This window comes from Hoplias malabaricus, chromosome 9 (assembly GCF_029633855.1).
Source record: "Hoplias malabaricus isolate fHopMal1 chromosome 9, fHopMal1.hap1, whole genome shotgun sequence".
NCBI lineage: Eukaryota > Metazoa > Chordata > Actinopteri > Characiformes > Erythrinidae > Hoplias > Hoplias malabaricus.
The window spans coordinates 29,259,424-29,286,074 of NC_089808.1; the positions used below are offsets into that span (position 1 = coordinate 29,259,424).

At 38.8% G+C, this 26,651-nt stretch overlaps 2 protein-coding genes across 5 annotated transcripts in view; one reads left to right on the top strand and one right to left on the bottom strand.

Moving 5' to 3' along the window:
- The window catches only part of chd3 (chromodomain helicase DNA binding protein 3), a 57,426-nt gene extending 44,545 nt beyond the window's left edge, over positions 1-12,881 (top strand). For 3 of the 4 annotated variants that reach the window (XM_066681999.1, XM_066682000.1, XM_066682002.1), the window contains 3 exons: positions 1,529-1,692; positions 2,375-2,501; positions 5,376-5,609. In XM_066681999.1, the coding sequence (XP_066538096.1) occupies positions 1,529-1,692; positions 2,375-2,501; positions 5,376-5,581 (497 nt within the window). In that variant the 3' untranslated portion in view covers positions 5,582-5,609. Of the gene's footprint in view, positions 1-1,528; positions 1,693-2,374; positions 2,502-5,375; positions 5,610-10,508 lie in introns of those variants that run through there. The other variant, XM_066682001.1, reaches the window with a different exon arrangement.
- Positions 12,882-14,021: 1,140 nt separating this feature from the next.
- Positions 14,022-25,034, bottom strand: tnfsf12 (TNF superfamily member 12). Its single transcript, XM_066682003.1, has 6 exons — positions 24,459-25,034; positions 20,132-20,213; positions 17,142-17,198; positions 17,026-17,049; positions 16,805-16,932; positions 14,022-15,329 (listed from the first exon to the last, which is right to left on the bottom strand). The coding sequence occupies exons 1-6, from the start codon at positions 24,630-24,632 to the stop codon at positions 15,075-15,077; spliced, it is 720 nt and encodes a 239-aa protein (XP_066538100.1). The 5' UTR covers positions 24,633-25,034; the 3' UTR covers positions 14,022-15,074.
- Between the last annotated feature and the right edge of the window lie 1,617 nt (positions 25,035-26,651).

A 26,651-nucleotide genomic window follows, 5' to 3' on the forward strand; every position in this document is an offset into this window, starting at 1 on the left:
TTAAAAAAAAAAAATTTAAAAATCCAAGAGGCTAGGCATATATCATAGTTGATTACGCCTATAAGGGAACGCAGGGTGGGGGACAGTGTTCCCTTGTATTTTTTCCAGGAAGGGAACACAATCCACAGTTGTTGTTTTTTTTTTTTCTTTTTTTGAGAAATCCATATGAAGAAAACCCAGTTTCAGTTGCTACTAGATGCAAGCAAAAGCTAGAGATAGACATTAGCAGTTTGGACTTTATTACAAAAAGGGCCAAGCAGAAACGAGAAAAACAGCAGAGACCAAACCTGAGAATACTCTGGAGTCCAAAAGGACTAATTCCAGACATAAAACAAATAGAGAAACAAAGTAAGTATTATGTGCACGTGAAGACAAGACAGATGAAAACACACAGCTCAAGGAACATAATGTGGCCGTTCTTCGCATCAATGGAGCCTTAAAACACTGTTTAACACAGCACCGTGCCTCCTTCACCTACTGAAACAAGCGCCGAGTGCAGCTGTGTACACCTGCTCCAAGCTCCACACTGTTTTCACCTATAGCCTATTAAAGCACATAACAGATATTAAATTGACTTCTTCTTGTTTTTTTTTCTTTCAAAACACTAATTTCCCATTAATTTTATATGTACCTTAAATGTATACATATATATTCAGTTTACGCCTAGATATTTTTCATTCATTCATTGTCTGTAACCGCTTGTCCAGGTCAGGGACGCGGTTGGTCCAGAGCCTACCAGGAATCATTGGGCGCAAGGCACCCTGGAGAGGGCAACACACACTCACACATTCAATTACAAATGCACACATTCAATTACACACTCACACCTACGGACATTTTTGAGTTACCAATCCACCTACCAATGTGTTTTTGGACCGTGAGAGGACACACAAGCACCCAGAGGAAACCCACGTGGAAAAAGAGAACACACCGATGATCCTCACAGACAATCACCCGGAGTGGGACTACACCCTGGAGCTGTGTGACTACAGCACTACCTGCTGTGCCACCGTGCCACCCTCCTAGATATTTTTTTATATATTTTTTATAGCAATTTTGTTTGAAGCATGCAAATTTCAAGTAAAAACAAACATACAAAAGTTCAAGCAAGACTTTGCCTTATGTCCTGAGAACAGCAGACCAGGAGCACAGATGTTTCTGTGGTGAGACTCATAGGTGGTACTTGGACGTTTGGGTTTGATAATGGGTGGTATGTGGTCTAAAAAGTTTGAGAACTACTGTTGTAAGCAATTGTGAAATATGTAAATTATGGTTTTAGACCCTTCTGCATTTATTCAATTTGTTTTTTATGTCATCAACATTTTAATTTATGACTGTTATATTTTCATCATTCATACGGCCTTTTCCATCATTTTTAAGCACTTTTAGTTTTGAAATTTTAAAATGTAGAAAAAGGTCTTGAAAATACAATTTACACGAATCTGTGTTGTTTTAGCACATACTGATTTGTAATGAGATGCCAATCAGTGATTATTGTGTATTTACAATTGTCCTGGTTTAACTGCAGTTCTCAACCAACTGGAGGAACTGCTCAGTGATATGAAGGCAGATGTGACGCGGCTTCCAGCCACCCTCTCCAGAGTCCCACCCATCGCAGCACGTCTGCAGATGTCTGAGAGGAGCATCCTCAGCAGACTGGCCAACAAGGGCAATGAGACCCATACACCACCGGTAAATAGCTACCCACACATCATAAACACTTCCACTAAAGGCACACTGTATTTACAACCGAGATCTGAATGATTTGTCTGTATATAATGGTTCTTCTTATATACCTGTTCCTTCAATTCCATCAATAATCTTTATTTTATTTACCTTTAATCTGTAGGCATCTTTGATGTATTTCTAGAGGATGCAATGCATACATTTATTACTTAATGCAACTCGCTCACATGCACAACCACAATGCATTAACTTCAGAGGTTTGACTGATTATTGTTATTAATCCAACCAATCCAAAATGCAATATATTTGCATTTTAATGTATGCGGTTCCTAATCTACAGCAATACAGATTGAATGCATGCATTTGAACATAAATGATCATCATCGTTAAATTAACAAAAACCTATTAAATGACTAGCACAGAAAATAACTATAGCATGATAACATACAAATATGAATTTAGAGAACTGCAGAATAAGAAAAAATATTGTCATGTTAACGATTCACAATTGACAGTCATTTCTTGTTTTTACAACTTGATTTTTTGGTGTATTCAGATTCATTTTGAATATATTCCAAATTTGATAATATTGGTCAATTTAGCTTCTTATTAAAAGACAAGTTGGGACATCCCATTTTGAAAACAATCTCTGTGGAGCATGCTAAGCTATGGTTTTCCTCCTCTCCAGCCTATCCCTCCAGGACCTTACGCCACCCCACAGAATTACGGTCCCCCATTCACACCAGCACCCCCCGGGGGCATGACTCTGGCTGGGGCCAACTATAGCCAAATGCCTCCGGGGTCTTTCATATCAGGTGAGTACTAATGTTCCATTCATACAAAGGACTTCTCCAAAACCTTGATGAAAGATACTCGAATGGTTTCACTTGTTAAGTTGAATTGGCCAGTTTAGCAAAGAACACAAAGGCTTACAGATTGTTTTTAGAGCTGCAGCTCTGCCTTGTCAGTAATTCATCAAAACAATATTAATTACAGAATGACTCCTTTGTCATGCACATGTTCTACTACTAAAATTCAGTCAGTAATGAAACCATTAGTGACCTTTAATCATGAAAGCTTTGGGAAAGAGCTTTGCATGTTTTGTGTAATTTCCTTATTTAAACTTTGGCTGATTATCAGACGTTAAATGCGTGTGAAGACATACAGGTTAGAGCTTGGATTTGGGGTTCACTGTAAAGCATCAAACTCTTTCTTCCCAGCAGACTTCTTATAATATTCCAGGCTCATGAGTGTTGTTCTGTAAGTGATGGTTTAGCAGGATTTAAATAAGAGGATGTGGGTTTGTTCAGTGTAAGCTGAGGGAAAAAAATTTAATCACTTAAAAAATGCACTGCTGTGGCTGTACTTTAAGGGCTGTGGAGTGAATATTTCTGACGTCTTCCTGGTGGATTTGTTGGCTAAAAATAAGTATAGGATCAACCATAGATACCTACACATTAATCGTGAACAACATAGAAATTATTTTATTCTATTGTTTTTTAACTAAATGTGTGTCACTGTAATGTGTCTTTATTGCTTTATTTATTTTCATTTTCATCTTTTATTATTTTTAATTCTACGGAGTGCACTTTTGAGTGAAGATTTCAGCGAGTTTGTAGCTTACTTGAGGTCTGTACTGATTATGTGCACTGTGCACAGTTGTTGATAAATACTGCTAATGTAATAAATAAGTATGTAATATATTGGTGAAATAAGTCACATTTCTAGTTGAAATAGAGATGCTGATTCCCTGTATTGTGAAAATATTGGATATGATTGATGCCCCTAAATAAACCTTCATTATAGCTTATGGGACAGCTATTTATTTCTGAAAATCTCTTAATATTGCAGTAAAATAAGGCATCTGGAGTGACTAACTAGGATTAATGTTCAATTGTTAACCAAGGCAAAACAAAACAAAAACTGCCACATTCTGTAGCAGCAAGTAGAAGTGGAAGGTGTCAGAGAAAGTATACATTGTGTGTGTGTGTGTGTGTGGAATCTAGTCAGTCTGTGTCAGTGGTACTTTCCAGTATTCACTGTACAAAATAATATAGAATAATATAAAATACATGTTTAAAATTGAGTATAGTGGACCTTGAAAGAGCATGGAAAGTCCTTGAGTTGGCTGCATGTAAGAGAGTGAGAAGTCTGTAAACAAAGACACATCAATCTGCCAGTTCTTATAAAATTTGGTGACGTTAGCCAAATACTTGTACTGTGTATTATTCTGCAAAATGTGAATCATGTTACAGTTTTAACTGAAGCAGTTGCTTTCTAATTTGAAAAGGCCTCTGAGGAACTTTGACTAAATAACTCTCCCTCTTCCTCTGGTCCAAAAAAAGTCTGCTCTAGTCTGCCAATAAGTTGTGTTTATTACTTTAAAATGAATTCTGCAATAGCATAAACAAGTGCTGGATATACACAAAACAATCATGTCTGACTGTGTGTATATTTTCTTTGTTCTTAAGTGTGACTGGGGTACACTTTCACCCCAAAGGGGCTCATGTGTTCCTGTGCACTGTTGATCGAGTATTTTAATACCCATCATTCAGCCAAGGCGTCTGTGGGAGACATAGTAGCCCCGTTTTTTTGGTGCAGTGGAGCTTTTTCTGAAAATGTCATTACGCTGATCCACTGCCCTGGCTGTGCCAGGAATCGCTCAGCCGAGGGAACATTTTTTCTCCTCAGGCCAGGGATATTTTTAAGAGAGAAGGGTGAAAAAAAAGAAAGAGAAACACAGGGGAAAATGTGCAGGTTTTCTTAATGGTGAGCACAGAGAGGCAGATGGGGCTCTGCACTAAGTCTGCACGCACTGACCCCTACCTGAGCTAAAAATATGCCATACAAGAGGCCAGTCCCCAACTGAGAGGACTGTGGTGACCCCCACATAAACATAAAGGCCAACAAAAATGACTGAAAACAGCACACCAGCCTAAACAGAAAAGAAGCAAAGAACACAAGAAAAAGGAGAGAAAGGGGATTCGGCTGGAGAGAGAGATAAGAAGAGATGGGAAAATGTGAGACAGATGGATAGGGATGGAATAGAACAGAATGAACAGTATGAACTCTTTAACCTACGCCATGTTTGGGAAATTTAGACCCTGTTTCGCCGTATTAATTTTTTTCTTAGAGTTGTTAAGAATATAGAAAAAATAATTTTTGTTTTCATTCCCCAAGTCACTGACACTTAAACTCATGCTTTTTTGGAGTCATGAACTTTACACAGCAAACGAGTTTAATTGTTTTTTGTTTTCTTTGGGAGTAGATGGGTGCTAAAACTTTCATTTTCTTTTCAAAGCTGGAAAATATACCCTTTTTTCTTCTGTGAAATACAATAAAGAACCATTTCTATGCATTTCTTTATGAAAGTTAATTGTGACATTTGTATATCCCAAGGACCTCTGGGGATTTTTATATCCATGGACTAAGGTGAAAATTGGACAATTGGGAATTATAATTTTATGAATATGAGAATCCCATGACTCGTGTACGTTTCAGTCACGTTTTACTTTTTTTCTTTTTTTAATTGGCCTCTCAACTCCTTCCTACCTTGAGTCTGCTGATGATTTGTGAATATTTTGAGGACTGATACTGTTTGACTCATTCTGATCTGATCTTGCTGCTGCTGCTAGCCCGCTCCCTGCCCCATCCAGTGTCTACAGTGTGCCACCTTTCTGCCCCCACAGAAGTCCCGCCCTGCCTGAAGACCAAGGAGCATGATGTCCTGCAGCGCCAGCGTGTGGTGGACCTGTGGAAGGATGGCAAGTCTGAAGGATCAATTGGGCAGGAGCTGCGCATGCCTAAATCCACCGTGCACAGCATCATCGTCAAATACCGCCTCAGCAACACGGTGGAGAACTTGCCACGCAATGGCCGGCCTAAAAAGCCCTGACTGACCAAGCCATGGGAAAAAGTGAAACAGACGGGAACCGGACAGGCAAAAATTAGGAGAAATGGAGAGAGAAAGAGAAAATATGTGGAGAGTAAGCAGTAATAAAAATTAACTCTGAAAGTGTGGCGAGGGCAATTTAACTGATAAATGGATAGGGAGTAATAGAGGGGAGCAGAAGAGGGGCTGTCAGAAAGCATTTCAGCAGATGAAACAAATAATTTTATAAGAGGGTTTGGAGACGAGGTCCACTTGAAGTAAACACAACCTCCCTGACTGATGATGACTGATAATGAAGCCATCAGGATTAATATGAACAGACTCAGAGGTGGACTGCCGTACTGAAGGAACGAATGGGATGAGCAAATGAATATAAGGAAGTGAGCGAGAGTGATATAAGAGGAAATCACCACTCCAATGAATAACGAGAGCTGTATGGATTATGCCAAGGAAACTGCCTGCTAAAAAGCACCCTTTTTTTTCACTCGCTCTGCCCTCTGTTCATTTTCAGCTCTTTCTGAGAGAAGCCCCTGAGAATTAATCTTTCACATGGCAAGAGAAATGAGTGCACATGTCTCAGTACCCAGTACCTTTACTCCCTAATTCCTATTCTCACTCTCTCTCTCTCTCTCTCTCTCTCTCTCCATCTATCTCTCTGATTTTGTTTCTCTCACTCACTCTGAACCTTTGCCCCCACTTTTACTCATACACAGAGGGAGTACTGCAAACTTTCATGGTGTCAGAACCAAGGAATTTGAAGGACAGATTGCAAGTTTGTTTTGTTTGCTCAACAGTTCCCATTCTGATCAGCTATTAATTGAAACATGTCACGTTTTTAATTTTTTTTTGCACTTTGACCTCTTTAATCACAACACTTCCTATCAGTTTGGATTCTTCATATCTCTGAAAACATCAGAAAAAATCACTACTGAAGCCTGAACAGTAAACAGTATTTTGTTACTTCTGCATCTTGTGGATGCAAAAATAAATCTGAATATTTAAGACTTATGACACATTGTATAACTGACTGGACTGATCTTAAGAATGTTTAGAAAATTAGTGTTGAAAATTTCAGGTGTGTCTAATGTGCAGTTTCAGGTTATCCAAGGAAATGTGACACTGAGAAGCAAAGTGTAAATTGTTTCTTTTTCTAGATTTTATCTGGCTATAGTTGTAAACAGGCTTGCCCAGATTTCTTTGTTGTTCAGCAGTCAGTCCTGGTTATGTGCCATAGAATCTGAGCTGTGGTGTCATTCTTCAGTTGCATTTTGATTTAAGGGTGCTGGCAGGCATCATTTGCCAATAGATGAATAAATATAAAAAAAATGTGCATCCAAATTTTAAATCGCAGGTAATGGTTATAACAGTCAGTGGAGGTTTTTGTGTATGTGCCTATATGTGTTGTAGGCATTTATGTGTATACAGTAGGAATAGCCTAGTGGATAACACTACCACCTCAAACAGAAGAAGAGTTGAGATTTGATTCCCTGTCATGCTACAGCATTATAAATTGGAGTCTTTACATCTTTTAACAGCCCTGGATAGGATAGGATAAGATAAGATAGGAAAGGTTATATTAATCAAGTGTGATGTTGTTATGAGATGTAAGCAGTTTAGGTATTGTTATCTAGTGTCCAGGTTAGTCCAATGGAGTAATGCTTTCTAGTGCAAATCTGGAGCCAGATCGGGTCTCCACTGGGATCCTTATAGAGTAAGGAACTGTGACAGGAGTATAATTGGTCTTCCTTTAGGCACACATGTACACTATTTTTATCATTTTTTTTGTGACGTTTAGCTAGCAAAAGTTCCTGCTTACTTTCATAAGTACATTCTGTACAGTTGTGAGTCTGAGGCATTAATGGCAGTTGGATGCCATGTGTTTGTGTGTCTGTGTGTAGGTGTGTTTGTGTGTGCTTTCAGGCACACAGTGAACTGATGCACAGTGTGTGGGTTCTCATTGCCTCTAGATGAGTGATTAATTGTATAAGCGAAGTGGTTGTTTAGACAAGCAGGGGTCAGGGAGGCCGTCTGCCAACTGAATGTTTTTCTGGGTTACTGAGTGAGTGAGTGAGAGGGAGGGAGTGAATGCAGTTATGCAGGAGCAAACCTGTGCAATGAGGCAGTGAATTAAAGTATTTGGTTCAAATGGATCAAGTTTGCTTAAAAGTTAGAGAGACAACTTCAGATTTGAATGTGTGACGTGATTTATTTTCTTTGGCTCATGTGTAGAACATGGCTTTAGAGGACCTACAAAAATCACAAGATGTGTTTTTGGCTGTTGTCTTCCATGTTAAGATTGAGAATTTATTGTTCAGTATAGAGTTTTCTCTTTGGCTTTTTTCGCCCCTTATAAAGGTATGTAGTTAGGATATTATTTGTAGTTTTATTTCTAATGTAGTTGGCAGATAAGGACCTCATTTTAAAGTACTTTGCAGAAGGTCACACTTGATAGTTTTACATGGTTCACATGGACAGCAAGAATGGGGAAAAAAAGAACCAGAAAAAAGGTCTGAATTTAAATTTGATTAAAAAAGTAATCTGCAATTATGTTTTTATGTAAATTTGTCTCTGAAATTGCTTTAAAAATTGCAAAATTACAACATGATTTCTATTAATATAACTGAAACCAAAGCAAAATGGTCCATTTATTATACTAATTTACCAAGATTGAATGTAAATGGATTTGAATTGTTAAAGGATGGTTTTGGAGCCATTTTTACAAACCAAAGGTATTAAATGGTATTATCTATGTATAGAATAGAATAGAATAGAATAGAATAGAATAATGGTTGGCTATCAGTAGCCAGACACAAGAATGATTAGCATACTTTGTTTATGAATTTCTTTTTTGTGGAGGAGAGTCTAATTTTACATATTGACCGACACATTTGTATAATCCACACTCAAGTATCCTGAGACGCTGGGCTTTATTTTCATGGACACAACATAAATGCATAAGTGTATGCATAAGGCATAAATGTATGGCGTAGGCACGTGTGGGCATGACAGAAATGTAGTTTGTTATATTTGTGACTGGTGGAAGTGCAATCTGGTTTAGAGCAGCACAATTACAAAAGAAGAAACAAAAGATTTTAACTTAATACTTGATCACCAGGTGTAGTTGAATCAAATTAATTCCAGTCATTCCCTTTTATGGGCGAAGTGCACCAGCAATACAGCACAGTGACAATTTTGTAATGGTAGCAAGCATGCAGGAATGGCAGCACCACAATTATTTTGTTATATAAATATTGATTTTATTCTTATCACAGTTTAAAAATCATATCATGATTATAGTCTGTTGGTTATTAATTGTATTATTATTATTAATAATTAATATTATTGTGGGAAACACATATCTCTGTATTAGATGTAGATAATGCCACCCGGTTTTGTTTTAATGTATATACATTTATATAACTTTTAATTATTATTGTGGCCATTGATGTTGTGGTTCACTGTGATCAGAATAAAATACATTTTTATATGAATTGTAATAATTTAAATTACTGATATTTCTGTCTACAGCATTAGTAAAGTGCAGCATTAGGCGTCTTTTAGGTCTTTAATGCTACAGTACAGCTATGAAAACAATGCCCTATATGATTTTTATATTATTTTTATGACATGTCATCCAGAATGTATATGAACATTCACATTAAAATATTCGCACGACTGCACTGTTTGTGGCTCAGTAATTATTCTCACCAACACCTGATGAAAATAAGTTACATGTCATGCTCTGCTGTTAAGAAAGTAAGTACTAAGTAAAGTATAACACTTTTATTTTATCATATAATACAATTAAAATATCAAAAAATGAAAAAGCTATAAAAAAAAGAAAAAGAAAATACTGGAAACTAGAAAAAAATAAACAGGAAACAGGAAATTAATTCAAGAAACAATAACTGAAGGAAAACAACAACAAAAAAAACAGTAAAATAAAAGCAAGCTTATGCAACAAATGTGAGTTAAAGATGAGTGAGAAAAAATGACTTAGAGTAGGGCTTAGGTTAAGTAGAATAATTGAGTAAAAAGGTAGGGAACATGGTCTTAACTCAAAATAGAAATTAAGTTATTGATGTTAATTTGCTGTAATATTTTAAATGAACTCAGGGAATTCTATGAATAATTAAATCTACATTGGATATATCTTTGAGACACTTTAATGTATTTCAATGTCAGGAATTAATAAAAATCATAACAGAAGTGTGCACATGGTTTTATTTTCTGCAAACCAACATTTTGCAAACCTCAAACCATATAAAATAATTTCTTTCCTACTTGTAAACATGTGGTTAGAAGCTGAAGCAGTTTGGGTATAGCAGAAGATAAATAATACAAGTTAACCCTTTCGAATCCAAAGTCATGCAAGCAATCCATTCCAAGAACTTGGCAGGGGCTATTTAAAGTCATTTAACTTGTTTAAATCTGGCACCGGAGGTGTTACAGTGTGTAAATGTCCACATTGGCTGTAGAGGAACATGAGTAGTATCAACACTTTCTGTGAGCTATGCCAAGTTATAACTTCCAGTTTATCATGTTTTTCACTTCATTAAAGATACACAAGGCTTCCTTTATTATTGGATTCAGCACACAAGTTGGTTAAGACTGTTATATAACTGGAAAGCACTCTTATTATATTTTAGTTTGTTCAGATTAATGATCAAATGCATCTGTGAATATGTGACTGGCTTGTATGGCTTTGTTAGTATGAAGAATAGCTGGATGTTTGACTTGTATAACAATTTATATAGTTTGTGAATCAAACTAAATCAATTTTTTTCATGTTTTCTTGATCTGGTTAATTACATATCAGATATTTCTATTAAGAAAGAAAATGGGATTAAACAAAAATGGCCAAAAAGGGTTTAATATTAACTGTCTATAAAATAAAATAGTCTGATTACCGTGTGTGTGTTTCCTGCAGTGCTGAATGGACCTCCCATGTCAGTTAAGAAAGAGCGAGAGGCTGAGCTTCTTATGGGAAGGAGGGAACAACGCACCGGAGAAGTGATCTGCATCGATGACTGAGGCCAACAACACACACACATACACACACACACTTTCTCATACACACACAAATACAAGACTTTCCCAGATATCTCTCAGCACAAAAACAACAATGGGGGATATGCAGTAAATGGAACTGAGAGATGATTGGCAAAATATATTTACCCCAATACATTGCATATACATGCACCTCTACTGGCAACCTACCTAGTTAGTATAATGGCAGTGCTTTGAGGAAACCCAGTGTTACAGGCTAAGTAAACTTAACAGGACATGTGTTCACACAGTCACACACTCCTTGTTGTAGAACTGCTCTCTGCTGTCCCTACACAAAACAGAATCTGCCTCAAACCAACCATTTAAAGTCTGATTACTTAAAGCAGTCTGCGCCTACACACAACCCACACACACAAACACACAACCCCAGAACCTCACTGGCACCCTGACTCCCTCGCCGACTGAGAGATGAAGCTGCATGTGTGTGAAAAACATTTGCAAGGCTTCATATAATTACCCCCTCCCCTTGTTTCAGCAGCATGCTTGTCACTCTCTGTCAATTGAAGGACCCATCCACGCATCAAGCTGTGCCTATCGTTCCATAGTGCAGTTTCGGCAAAACATCCACAATGTTCTTTCAATTTTAAACTCTTTCAATTTAATGTGACATGTAAAAAAACGGCAGGAGTTTACTTTTCTAATGCTACAGTACTAATAGCTGGACCATGCTTTGTTAAGAAGCTTAACTGAGCATGCAGCTGGAGGTTATTTGTGTTCAGCACATTAATGTTATAATGGAGAAGAGTGTGGAACAGTGAAAGCTGACTTCTGTAAATAACAGCTTTTGCTGTTGTAACTACCCCATGCAATTATTATTTTTTTGAGTGGCCTGGAATGATTAGGAAAGAAAATGCAGTATTGATTGTGATAACATGGCCAATTTGAGCTTTGTTTCAGAAAAACAGGCACCAATAGATTCTTGGTACATAGGTTTGTCATGTTCAGAGGTAATGGGCTTAGCCTGGGAAAAAAAATATTAAAAGAAAACACTTAAAGTTATTTAAATCTCTGAAGTTCATGATGGTTACTATATATATCAACAGTCCTTTACTTATCCTAGTCCCTCCTTCCCTCAGCCATCATCATTGTACTATCCCCTTCTTTCATTGAAACTAAAAATCCCCCAATTCCTTATGTCTCATCACTCCTTTCCTCTTTGTTTTTCATATTTTTACTTCTTTTTACAGTCTCTAAATTGTTTGCATATTTAAACTTGGTTAATTGTGTTATTTTCTGTGTTTTTAATCCTTGTTATAGCAACTATAATTATTGTTGATGTTGCTGTTGATGTTGTCCTTGATGTTACATTTGCGAAGCTTCTACCAAATGAAAAAAAAGAAAAAAAATTTAATGAGAATTCTTTGTAAGTTTGGTCCATGATGTTTCTCTATATATGGCATATTGTAACAATAGCCAACGAAGAGGTTGACGAACTTCGGAATGATTAACATCTTTCTAGCTTGCGATCTACAGTAGATTTGGAGCTTGCAAATAAATAACCTATACGAAGTGGATCACTTGTTTAACCCTGAAATGCATTGACAGTATAATGTATACATCTGTTATATCTAAAAGCTAAAAGCAAATTTACTTCATCTATGTCAAGTCTGAGAGTTGACATTTTGGCTCCTGAAATGCACAGTACTATAACATAAGCGCCTTAAGTAACAATAAAAACATCGGTAAAGAGTCAAACAGAGTATGTAAACTCTGTAATTGCTTGCTCTTATACTGTCTTTAGCTAGGCCTCAACTCAGTCTTGTAGTTGATGAGTTGAAATTTAATTTATTTGCTCCAATCCCTGGTATACCTCCCATGTGAAGACTGAGAAAAATAATACATTTCAGTGCTTGACGTTGATTGGGAGACTTTAAGTATAGTATCAAGCACCTTTTGTCCACTATATATTTGTTTTCTGTATATTTTTTATGTTTGTTTATTGGTTTTCTTTCCAAAGGTTTTGTGTTTATTTTCTCATATATTGATATGTGTCACTGTGTAAGTTGTGGTTCCAGACCAGTTCCAAATCAGTGGCTATGTTGTGATTTGACTCCGGGTGGACAACGAATGGAACATGTTAATAATACATCTTTCTTTTCATTTTGTTTTGTTTGTAATAAAGATTCAAATGAAACATTATGTTAGACTTTGTCTGTGTTTAGTAAAGTGGCAGTAAATGGTCTTCATCTTGGTATTGCTCAGGGAAATAAATTATGGAGCATTTCCGCTAGAGTGTACCTTTGCTACTATTGACTACTCACTTTTTTGATACTTTGTTATCCACTACCACAGCTCCCCCAGAAATATGGCTGGTCTTGGCACAAAACACAATCTCTAAGAACAACAATTGCTGTAACATTAAGTGATGTTTACTTGTAGTGTAGGAAAACAGAAATATATCAGCTGTTAACCCAGAACATTAACTCAGTATCACCTAAACACTTTGTTCTTCTGGAGTACAATAACATCATAAAAATATTGGTTTGAAATGATGGTCTTATTGACAAATCTGTCCAATTCCCATATTTTTTAAACCAATATCTGACTTTATCAACAAGCTTCCAATACCATTCTGCCTGTATACACCCCAGTCATGTATAACGTAGAACCAATAAATGATTTATACTTATCCCTAAAACTGACTGTTGCATCTCAGATATATCGGATGGAGAGAGTTCCCATTCTACCAAACTCATCAGTTTTTGAAAGATCATTTCGCACTACTAAAATTCTGGGGGAACATTGTATTTCATAACTGTATTTATTGGATTACACCTAAGCAGCTGAGTATATCAGCCATCACTTCTCTCTCAAGAGTTGCACTTTTGCCATTACGAAATCTCTGGCATTGGTTTAATACAGGCTTTATGTAACAATGCAACCCAACCAACCAGTTTTTCAGCCCAGTTTTTAAGATAATTTTTATTGCCATGTTCAAAGATTTTAAGATTTAAGATCCAATTTTTAAAAATAATACGTCCTTGGTCAAAGTCACCTGGAAGTGCCATGAAGTTTTAAGCTGCCATTGCACTCGTCTTGGTCATGCATTTACACACATGCACGCAGCCATTCCACACTTCACCTCAACCCAGACGAGTTTATCTTGGACTCTGTTTCTAAAAAGCAGAAACCCCTGCAGCAAGCCAAATGTGGATTGTGTGCAAGGAGTAACCCCAAAACGTGGAGGAAGAAAAAAGAAAAAAAAACATGGAGAGAGTTAAAAAAAAAGTGGGGGGGAAAGGCTGGACATGGAGACAAACAAGCACATGTTTTTCCTCCAAAGTTTTCAACTATTTGGTTGAGATAATGATACAGGAAGTGAGAGCTGGAAGCATAGGGAAATGGAGAGGGGCTTTAGGGGGAAACTAGGTGCTGGTGGAAGATGGGGGGGGGGGGCAGGATATACAAAAGGGAAGCAGAGGCTTGATTAGGAAATCCAATAGCAACAAAGTGTGTTTACAATGGCAAAGTTTCCATTTCAAATTTAATTAACAGTAATTTCAATATTTATGGAAGCCTCACGGCCAAGAGACATTAATATATTTTTGGTCACAGTGAAACATTAGCTGTTTCATGCATTGCTAATCAGTAAGATAAAATGTAATAAAGACAGTATAAAAACTTGAAAATTTACCTTAAAAAACTCATGTAAAACTGCATTGTATAAAAAAAAGCTAAAGGCATATTATGACATAATTACAAGATTAATCTCTAACAACAAACACAGATCTGTGATAAGCACACAACCGCCAACCCGTACTGTATTTTCACAATCTAATGTAAAAAAAAAAAAGCAATTACAGTACAGTATACTAGACACTTTAAGTAAAATATCAGACTACAGACAGAGTGTGAATGTCAGTATAAACAGAGTGTTATTTGATGAATATTTGATTAATTAGGATCCTCCTCACAAAACAAATGTCTTTGCAAGGTTGAACTAATCCAATAACAGGCATATGTGGTTTGGAACAAATATGTGGTCCAAAGCAATCAGTGGTGAAAAGCAGTCTTGACTGTGCCACTGTTTAAGGCAGTCCTGTTCTTGGAGGCAGCATGCTACAATTGTAAGCACAGGGTTTTTTCCATTTAACAAGGCATTTTGTGTCCAGACCAACAAAGTCCAAAATAGATCCACTGGACAACGGTCCAACAGTCTAAGTTTCTGAGTTTTGTGACATCCTGATTGATCCTTTATTTATGCCTTACTTGCAAGTAAAAACATCATTTAAACCATCGGCACGTGCCTCTGGAAATGTCTTCACATTCCTGGCCAATGCTCCATGATCATGGACTCAAGAAAAGGCAGATGAATCAGGCTTAAAAATGCTGGTTTAACAAAAGAAGCAATAACTGTTCTTGGAGCCAGTGACTAGTGACTGATTTAGCCCTCCAATAAACGTAGTCATCAAGGCTGAATTGACCTCTAGTTAACCTTGAAGAGGCCAAAGTAATGTTTGCCTGAGACCTGCAGAGTGAATGAGCTTCCAGTCACAGCCTTCAGCTCAGCTCCCTTGTCTAGGAGCAGCAGCCCAGAAACCTGGCATGGCTTCAGGAAGTGGAACTGGTGCGAACCGGCTGCTGGAGTGGTGCCGTATCCCTCCATGCACTGCAATGAGGGGCCTTTAGGGACAGACACTTCCAGCTTTACATACTGACTCTGATTCTCATTGAAGTGCACCTGATGGAGGAAGGAAATAAAGGTGAGAAAGTTGGAGAGGGCAGTACAGGAGCCAGACCAAGAGTCAAAATACACAAAACATAATCAGCATGCCAAGATATGTCTGGGGTCCAAAGTTTGCTTTTTCATATTTGTACTGGAGCTATAAGTACCATAGAGGTCTATGTTATCTTTATGATTTTGGGATCATAAAGATATAGACTATATTTACTTTACAGATACTTTATCCTAATAGCTTCTGTGCAAAACAAAAAAAGAAATGTTGAAAATAAACCTTATGGATGACTATGTCTAGACTAGTCTATATCTGTTCATTGTGATTGTCCACTGTAAATTTTTATTTTCCTATTGAATAATTAAAAAGCTGTGTCAAAGAGGGTTCTGAGAGATACTAAAGAAAAATGTTTGGTTCTTTAAGAATTGCTTTTAAAATATTTAATTTGAAACCACTCGATTGAAAGACTCTTATGGCGCTTTTCCACTGCATGGAACCTACTCAACTTGACTTGACTCTGCACTTTTGCTTTTCCACAGGCCAAATCTGGTACCTGGTCCCTGGAATCAGGTATTTTTTAAGTCCCTGCTTGCGTGTGGTTCCAACCGCATGGAGTAGGTACTAAATCATGACGTGTAAACCCTGCACAGCGCTAATTGGCCAGAGAGACCTGTCAATCGCTACTGAATGCAGAGCACCAGCACAAACCCACCGCTTGTAAAATCTCTGCAGTTACAGCAGCTTTCACATTCAATTTTATCCGACTCACAACGGCAGCTCTTAACATTACCTCGAGTTGTTTCGAAGAGGTTTAAATACTCCTTGGGTCGGTGGCCGACGAAAATCTCCAGTGTAATCCAAACGTGCAACATGGAAAACTGATCTGTGAGAACTGGGGTGCGAAGCCATGTTCAGTCCAAAAAACAAAAACAACACACGAATGAAAAACGAGTAAATAGCACCTAAATTTACCGCCAACGTTGTTGTGGTTTTCAAAGCATGCGGTTCCCATTAGAGACAGGGTTTGGTGACCTCACCGGCTCCATTTTGCGGGGGTGCTGTGGTAGTGGTAAAGTGCCTAGCTAAAAGTAACCTGAGCTGTGCCGAGTCAAGTCAAGTCAATCCCATGCAGTGGAAAAGCACCATTTGTGAACTGGAGCCCACAGTATTTTTCGTATGGGATCACTCATACTTGAATACTCATAAAATAATCATTCTGTGTATTTATCATTCAGTTGTACTGAAGAGCAGGGAGGGGATAGAAGTATGCAAAGACACAGATGGACTACAGTGTGTGCTCCGTATGTGGAGCTGATAAAATGGACAATGAGTGGACAAAAGTAGGTAAAATGGACAAAGGTAGGTGTGCCTAATCCAGTGATATTTCAGTGTAGTATTTTCTAAAGTATAAACATAGAGTAAAATTAGTTAAAGGTTTTCTGCGCATATAGTATTTTGGTAAATGTTTTACTCCACTTACTTGACAATACAGGAAGTAGACTCCTCTCCGCACCACTCTGAATGTGCCGGTGTCTGGGTTATAATGCACAGCTTGGGTCATATTCAACTGCTGTTCAGTCCAACCCTTAATGATTCCTTCACTCCCAACTGTAACACACACACAAACACACATTCACATCGGTAATGAAAAGTGCATTTGAAGCAGTACTACTGCAAATGACCCATATTTTAATAACTCACCTTTTTGGAGGGAATCTTTGGTTACTGTTAACAACAAGAAATAATTGATAGAACTTTAGGACAAAGTCAGTAATTATTAATATGTAAATAAAACACTGTTGATGTTATCAACTTACTCTCAAAGTGAGAGGCCACTTTCTTCCCATTTGCATTTCTTCCCTTGCCTTGTCCAACTTTCAAAAGGAAGAAAAAAAGAAGAGTTGTTTTGGAATAAATAATAACTGCTTCTGCAATAAATTCTGGCAGAGAGATAAGAAGTAGATTGTCTGTTCCCTACAATTCACAAGCTATAACAGTTTTGCAGATACAAACATCATGGATTAATCTAGAGTCATTTATCGACCAGCTGAGACCCTGATTGTCTGTCCAGATGTTCAAATATTTCCTTTCCTTTCCTCTTTTCTACACCTTTCAGCCATTGTTTTCAGCAAGCACACAGCCATGCACAGTATTTTTTATTTTCACCCGGCCAGATGGTTCCAGTCAACAAACTGAAGAAAAAAAATAGTAGTGAGATGGGAAAAAAACAGGGAAAAATGAAGAGAGAAACTGTTAGAAGAGGGGGTCTATGGCTCTTTTGTGACCCTGAAGGGGCTGTAAAGATTCCGCCTGTGGAACGGGAGAGAGCAACGGCCGTGGCTACTATTCAAGTAAGTGCAATAAATTAAGAAATCCACCTTGAAAAATGGGCGAAGAGAGATTTTCGCGGCCTTCTCTAGTGGTTCTGTTTTTTTTCTTTGAGCGTCTGGGCTTATGGGAGCTGCCTGAACTCCCAATAGTCCATCAAAATGTGGGGCGAAAGATTTGATACAGCTCTGACCACAAGCTGTAAACATCAAAGGAAACCATGAGCAGTAGATCTTGTGAATGTTATTACTGGCACAGTAGGAGAACTCACAGCCCCCCGCTGTCCCCAAAGCATGCTATACATAGACAGAAGAGCAATGATGCTTCTCAAAATAATTGTGGACAAGCATTTTGGCTTCAATTTCAGATAACTGTCAGGTGTCACTTGAAGCCCTTCAGCTGTTCATTAGACTCTGGTCGCCCATCGGTTTTAAAGTAACGTTTATTCAGCCTTCTTGGTCACATTCTGCACATCTGTATTTCTCTGTAAGCACACCACGTACTTGGCCAACCGGACCAGATGTCTTATCACATAATTACAACAGCTATCAAAGGCCATTCATAATTACACAAAATAGCAAATTGAAGTTATTTCAGGCTTCAGCAAAGGGGTCACTTAGTTTACAATGTCCCTAAAACCACCAATCTTGTGCGGTCCTCGTGCCAGTTGGTTTTGCTGGGTGTACGTCCATCTAGCACTAAACCTGTAATTTCTCCCGTCACTCAGCAAACTGCCTACTGCTTCCTGTTGCAGCTTTTAGAAACATGTGCCCAATGGTTTACCCAAGCTGCCATGCTGTCCAAAGTTCTTCCGTCTCTGTAAATATCACACGCAAAAAGCAAAGACTGTCCCTTTCTGGTTGCCCAATATGGCAATCTGAGGCACCTTCGGCTGATTGTGGTCAAATGCACCATAGTCTTAAAAAGAAAAGAGCCAGAATAGCTTATTTAGATCGATGTCACAGACTAACCACTTAAGGTTAAAGAGTCTTTTAATTGATGGTCCTTTAAATTTCTTTGTTGAGTTAAATAGTCCTTTAGGACAGGGGTGCAGTCTTCTGAGACCCCAGACAGTCCTTATTTTTGCTCTGTGCATAAGATGGGAATAGGGATTGAGCCAAAAAAAAAACGTCCATGAAGACCATAAATGGTTCTTCTTTGGCTTCATGCCAAACAACAACAAAAAAACTTTAAAACGAGGGTGGATTTTGTTATGTAATTTTAACCCTCAACCATGTCATTGACCACTCATGTCTCCACATGACATGTGTCAATGTCTTATTCAGAAGACGGATCTTCTTTTGCACTTGGAAGAACATTCGACTCTTTTAGGGAAATAAATCTGTTAATGTGTAGTGTGATAGTGATACTTCATAAAACTTTATTTTTACAACACATTTAAAGAATTATGGGGGGGAAAAAAGTCTTCAAGCTAAGGCATGTTTACCGCTGTGTTACATTAGCTTTTCTTTAAATTAAGATGTTGATTTATTTAGAAATTTAGAAAACTAGTTGCAATTTTTACTTTATAAAAAAACTTTATAACCAATTTTTACTTTTATTTTTTTACCATTTGTTCACTTCCTCTTTACAATGTATTATATATTTTCAAACTGAGACAGATCTGGACCTCAGACAGGCCAGTAAAGCACATGCACACTGTGTTCATGAATCTACATTGCTGTGAGCCAGTTCTACTGCTTGGTATTGTCATGTCAAAACGATCAAAGACCCAAGTAAAAACATTGTTCGTGTGGTCTCTCAACAATCCCAATATACACCTCCACATCAATGGTACCTTCTCACCTATGCAAACCAACCATGACATAGGCGTTGATGCCCCCCAAACCATGATAGATTTTGGCTTTGGCATGATAGATACTAGTCTGGATGGTCCCTTTGTCCACCATTTTTTATGTCTTTCTCCTTAAAATTATTTCAGGTTGCATTTCTTGATGCAGAGGTGGATGGTAGGCCATGGAGTTTATGTATTCCAGGATCATGCAATGTCCTCTGTGCACTTGCAGGTCATGCACATTCAACAGTGGTAAAAGGCCCAGACTGAGCCTTTTGTACACAGTAATGCGACCACCTGTTACAAATTCACCTAGTTATTGTGAATTGTTTCAGACCAGCAAAAGTAGAATAATCCATAAACTTTTAACACTATTGCGCCTCTGTTTTAAAGTTTTGTACTGTTTAAGGCATTAAATTTATCATTTGTTAATATTTACAAAATACAACTGACTTGAATTACTTCACAGTATATTTATAGTGCATATTGAAGGAATAGTCATTCATTTAATATTAATATCTGTGGTGATCTCTTTCACAGGTCTGTGACCACAGGCTTTGTTGTGTCTAAGGCACTATAAGGCTCCAGGGAGTAATCCACCACTCGTCTCTTTGCTGTGAAACATGCTGTCCAATACATTTAATATTTTACAAATCAGTTCACATTGTATTTGTGTTGGAGTACCTTCTCTCTTTATTCGTGGAACATTGAGCAGTTTTCTCTTCTCCAGGAAGAGCTGGACAATAGCTTTGCGCTGCATATTCACCTGGAAGAAACAGTGAAAGAGAGAGAGAGAGAGAGAGAGAGAGAGAGAGAGAGAGAGAGAGAGAGAGAGAGAGAGAGAGACGGAGAAAGACAGATGTAAATCTGTGGTGTGTGGTTTTAGAGGGGCAGACAATATGAGCAAGTTCATATTAATTGATGTCTCTTGCGGCCACCCACAAAACCCAGTGAAACCGGTGATATAATGAAACCCACAGACTTCTCTCCACCAGACGCAAATAAACAACCCCCCAGAGTCTGGCACCCACTCTGTCACGCTCTCTTAATAGATCTCCCACTTCAAATTGAGCCAAAAGTGTTTTGCCACATCTTATACATTCCATACACAAGTTTCACATTCCTAAAATACTTTGACTTCTTACTGAGAAACACAGCAGAACTAAAGAGGGAGAGAAAACAAGGAGCAGCCAGGCGAGTAGTGTCAGCAGTTTCAGCCAGACTTGGGCAAAGAGCCTTTAACTCAGATTACGCAACACTCCTGTACAGAATTCTGGGGGGGAAATGGATGGTAAAAATTCACAAATACACTGATTATAGTGATAGCCTTTTGGAGCTAAAAGAGTGGTAGCCTATTACAATTGTTTTAAAGAATACATATTTATTTCTTTTAATTGCATCCAGGTCAACAGTGATAGTACATTCATTAATAAATCTGACGTCACTCTTTTGGAACGCTTGTGAATATATCAATAGTTTTTAACTGTTTTAGAACAGTTACAGTATTTTGCTTCCATCTTGAAATCGTTTGTTGAAAGAAGCAATGGTCTTTGGAAACAGTGTTGTTTGTCAGTTTGCTTGTTGAAACCTACGGAATGGAATATGAATGACTATGATGACGATGAATGACATTTACACTTAAATAGCAGTTTTCTAGTGTAGCACGTGCCCGTGACTAAATTTACTCTTGGTACGAAAAGAGAGGCAGAGTCATGGGTTTCTTTAGCGTGCTCGCTGATTCAGCATGTGTCTGCCTGCGGGCGCGTGAGTGTGCGCATCTCCCACTCCGCAGCGTGCAATTATATCTGCGCTTTGCCCGCGCGCTACAAACGGTTCAGACTGTATTGTGCCTTTAAGCGCGCGCCCATCGATCTCCACTCACTCAGCCATAACTCAGCCATAATTACAGCCGCGCGACGCGACAGCCGCCGCTCTGACACGCCGCTCCAAACAGCGCACTTCCAGTAAACTGCGCTAAACGCGAACCGCAGCTTGGCACGGAGCACGAGGCGAAATAAAGCCTCAGTCAGTGCACACGAGTACTTAGAGCAAAAAAACAAACCTCAGACCCCCAGCATAGAAGAGCTGCCACAGCGGCCATCCACATCAACACTGCAGCTTGTTTGTGTGTGTGTGTGTTTCTGATTTTTCCAACACGACCCTCACAGACACGCCTGAGGTTTGAAGTGATGTCAGCGGTAGAGAGAGCGACATTCAAAACAATGAGGATAAATGAGGACAACTTCAGATGACTCAGCAAAAAAAAAACTTTTATTTTTTAAAAATGTCCCATAATAGCTCACATATCTTTATCTAGTTCACAATAATACGTCACAGACGTACCTCACACAATGGCTCATATACCTCACCATCCTTTACCCCATAGTCCCCCATATTACCTCACAAATCATTACTGCACTATGTCACATATAGCTCACAAAATATCCCATAATGCCTCACCATCCTTACCCATAGTCTCCCAGAATATTACCTAACAGTGTCCCATAATGCTTCACTTACATTAGCCTCAAAGTCCCCCATATTACCTTACAAACTATTACCCAGTAAACAATTAGTCAACGTTGAAATAACGTAATGACTGCCGTCTAATCAACGTTCTCTTAAGGTTGAAAGTGAAAGTTGAAAAGACGTCCAAACACAGACAATGAAGAGAAGACTATTATACGTATTTTGGACGTCCATTGACGTTATCGATTGGTTACAACTTAACCAACTTATTAAGATGGATTTTGGATGTCCATTGACGTTTAAAATATGTCCTTGACGGACAGACTACTTTTGGACCTATTTTGAACCTCCAGGGACGTCCCTTGTTTACTGGGTATCAAATCCTCACACGCTGTCCCATAATACCACATGATCCTTAACGCCACAGTTCCCATATTACCCCACTGGTCATAAAGTCCCACATACCTCACAAAAATCCCATATCTCAGCAACCTTTACCTTTACCCATATTCTCCAGATGACCTCAAAGAATATTACCTAACTGTCTGGCTTCACATACCGTAAAGTAAAAGTCCCCCATACCTCAGACCACTTTTTCACTGTGTCCCATATACCTCATAAAATGTCCCATAATACCTCACCTTTACTTCACAGTCCCCCACATTACCTCACATACTATTTCCTTAGTGCTGTACACCTCACAAAATATAGTCTCTTTTAAACTTACCTCAGACTTCCCCCAATTTACCTCACAGACTCTTACCTCAGCATTCCTCACACAATGTCAAATTTATACCTTTACTTCATAGTGCCACGTATTACCTTTCACATTATTACCTGAGTGTCCCACATACATACCTCGTACAGTGTGCCGTAATACATTACAGACCTTAACCTTACAGTGTCCCTTTCAATTCACATAATCTCTAGTAATATAGCTCTTTTACCGTAATGTGCCAGATAATACCTCACAATACCTAATACCTCACCCACCCTCCCACCCTCAGTCATTCCTACTGCCTCACCAACGTTACCACATACTGACCAATAACAGACACCATTAGCTCATTGTTCTTATTCCTCACCCACTATTATTTTAGTGTCATTTAAATACTTCATACATTATTAATTCACACATATACAATACTTATTACATCACAAAGTGTCTTATATTACTCCACATACTACTATCTCACACATTGTTCCATATTTCCACATACACCACTATATCCCACAATGTCTTCATGATCCATTGTCCAATAATTACTTGACACACTGTCCCATAAATACCTAATACTGTTTTATATAACAGTGTCACTGTCACATAGCTCCAGGGTCCTGGGGTTATGGATTCAAGCCCTGCTCTGGGTGACTGTGAGGAGCTCAGTGTGTTCTCCCTGTGTCTGCGTGGGTTTCCTCCGGGTGCTCCGGTTTCCTCCCACAGTCCCAAAACACACATTGGTAGGTGGATTGGCGGCTCAAAAGTCTCCACAGGTGTGAACGTGTGAGTGTGAATGTGTGAGTGTGTATGTGTGTGTGTGTGTGTGTGTGTGTGTGTCACTCAGCAGAAGGACTGGCGCCCCCTCCAGGGTGTGTTCCTGCCTTGCGCCCAGTGATTCCGGGCAGACTCCAGACCCATTGTGACCCGGAACTGGATAAGCATTTACAATTAATGAATGCTTCATATAACACAGCACATTGTCCAATGATGTATCACATACTGTTCCGCTACACATATTGACCATATTACCTTAGTCACAGTCAAAGAACTACTTTACAAAATGTCTCACAACTACCTCACACACAGTCCAGTAATAACTCAAATGCTATCACCTAAAACAATGTCCCATAATACCACAGATATTACCTCATACACTGTAGTATTCCTATAGTACCCCATATTATACCTCATGTCCTCATATATGTTTGAGGCATTAGCATATGTACTTTGGAAAAGCAATTTATTAGAAATACATTTTACACACAAAAGACACATGCTCATGTTTCTCCCCAGGTTACACAATACTTAATAATCAATACAATGTCTTACCCACTACCCACCTGAACCTCCCATAAAGGTGTGGGGCCTCACAAATACTCCCTCTCTCTCTTTCTCTACCGTTTATCCTGTTTATTTTGATTCTAATCTGCTGATTTCAGTATGTTTACCTGCCTAGAGTCTCTCTCTCTCTCTCTCTCTCTCACCTGTTCACCTCTTTTTCTCATGTTCTGTACTGATCTCTTTTCCCATCTCACTTTCTCTGTCTTTGTGTGTGTGTGTGTACTCCCTCCTCTCTGTCTCTCATTCCCTCACCTGTTTTATTCTCTCTCAGGGTCTGTATTGATCTGCTGGCTGCCCCCTCCCCCCTGACTTACTCTCTTTGTGTGCTCTCCCTCTCTCTCTCTCTCTCTCTCTCTCTCTCTCTCTCTCACACACCTTTTCTAGTCTGTCCTGATCTACTAATTTTCTCTCTTTGTTTGTGTGTGTGTGTGTGTTTGTGCTCTCTCTCTCTCTCTCTCTCTCTCTCTCTCTCTCTCTTACCTGTTCTAGTCTCTCTCTCAGGGTCTGTACTGATCTGCTGAGTTCTCTGCTTTGGCGCCACGTCCACGCGCTCAGCAACGCGCTGCAGGCGGCCAGAGCCAGTGCCGTCACGGCCACGAGCGCGCAGGCGAGGCGCAGCGCGCGCCCGCGTCTCCGAAGTACGAGGCGCTGCATGGAGGCTTCAGCGCGCCGACACTACGCATTCAGCGCGCGCTAAACACGTGCTGCACATTTCGGGCTTTTTGTTTGTGTGTGTGAGAGCGTGCGCGTGTGCGTGCGCGCGCGTTTGCTGCAGGTTCCTCTGAGTGCGCGCGCTGTGCCGAACTTAAGCGCGTTCGCAGATGTTGGCTGCTCGCTGCAGCTTGAACCTTGAGGCGACGGACAGCAGCCGTGAGCATGTGCCACGAAAACGCTTCTGCAGAGTGGACGAGTAAAGAAAACACGCAACACTTAAGCCAGAGGAAAACGAGAAAACTGGCCGCATGAACCGCTGGATCTCGAGCAGTCGGTGAAAGGTCGCGTTTGAAAGCGTCCAAGACCTTAGAAACAGCGCTGCAGCACAGAGGCAGCCCTGCGCACACAGTGGAAAAACAGAGTGAGAGAGAGAGAGAGAGAGAGAGAGACTCAGACTTCCTTCCCCATGGTAGGATGCCAAGTACTCTATGGGGGGGGGGGGGGATTTAAAATTGTCCCTCTCAAAATCAACAAATGCAATATCACATTCCTCATCTTCTTTACTGTGTTTTTTTCTTATTCTTTATTTATTATTCTATGTTTTTGCTGAGAATTAAGTTTAACACGTCAATTTGTACCAATTCAGCACGCCTTTACTGTCAGTTCAGCTTATTACGGTAACACACCTCTGGCTGAATACACTGTAATGATTATACCGGTGAGTCTGCCTCTCTAAAACAACCTGCGATCACAATCGCTTTCGAGTCCACAGCAGTGATGAAAGCCAGCACAGACCCCTGTCACTTTGCCTGCACAGCTGCTTTTATTATACCTCATTGCTTTTCCCTTCGACCACAGGGTGGTGCTCTTTCTTAACATTTAAATGCTTCTTTTCGTAAGGCCCTTTCAGCGAGGGGAACCTTGTTTATATTAAAGGAACACTAGGTAGGATTTGGTCATTCACTTTTACAGCACTGAAATCAAGGAGGGAGCGGGTGTGGTTTACTACCCTCCTCTAAAAGTTAAACAACCCCCTTTCACACCAGAAATCACCCAAAGGACCAATTGTTATTCACCCAAAGGAGCTGTGTGTGTGTGAAACACGCAATATTTCTCTCAAACTTTACATGGACTTTAGAACCCTAGTAGAATTTTTGTGTAAAATGTAAAATCTGAAACTCTGAAAATCTTGAGAAATACAACAGTGCATTCCAATTTAATAAAGTGTAGGATGATTTTAGGGAAACTAATGTGTGGCTGTATAACTATACTGCCACACAAAATAACTGTATAGCTCTTTTAATGTGATAGGTACCAAATGTTGTCTAAAAGAGTTCACTATAAAGGACTTTGTCACTGAAGTCAATGTTTTACACTGAATGTTGCATATAACGTTTGTTTTTCAGCGATAGTTCTCATTGTCAACACCGAGGAAGCTCCTCTGCCTTCATTGCTATGCTGTCAGTCGTTAGACCACGCCCCCCTCCGCTAATGTCCCGCCTCCAACGCGAGAAAAGGGTCAGAAACACTGAAACTGAAAAACAAGGATCTGAAAGTAAAAATAAGATCTGTGACCGAAAAAAGTCACTAAAAATATGAAACTAAAAAAAATTAAGATATGAATCTGAAAAAAATAAAATCTGCAATATGACTTCAAATATCAAAATATATAGGAACGTGAACTTAGAAAATAAATTATTTATTCCAAAAAATAAAATAATTAATTCAAAATTCTAATTTCATTGAAAATAAAAATCATCCTACACTTTTTTTTTTATTTTGAATGCACTGTTGTATTTCTCAAGATTTGAATTTTCAGTTTCAGATTTTCTTTTTCAAATGAACAAATGTTTTGACCCTAATATAGCTCCATATTAGAGCAATTTCATTTACAGAGGTTCCATTCTCCCTTTTACAGGTCAGTGGAGCATCACAGTATTCTTAAAGGTAAAAATACTACCTAGTTTTTTTTTTTTTTTATCTAGTTAGAATGAGCTCAAGGTCAGTTCAAGAATCTTG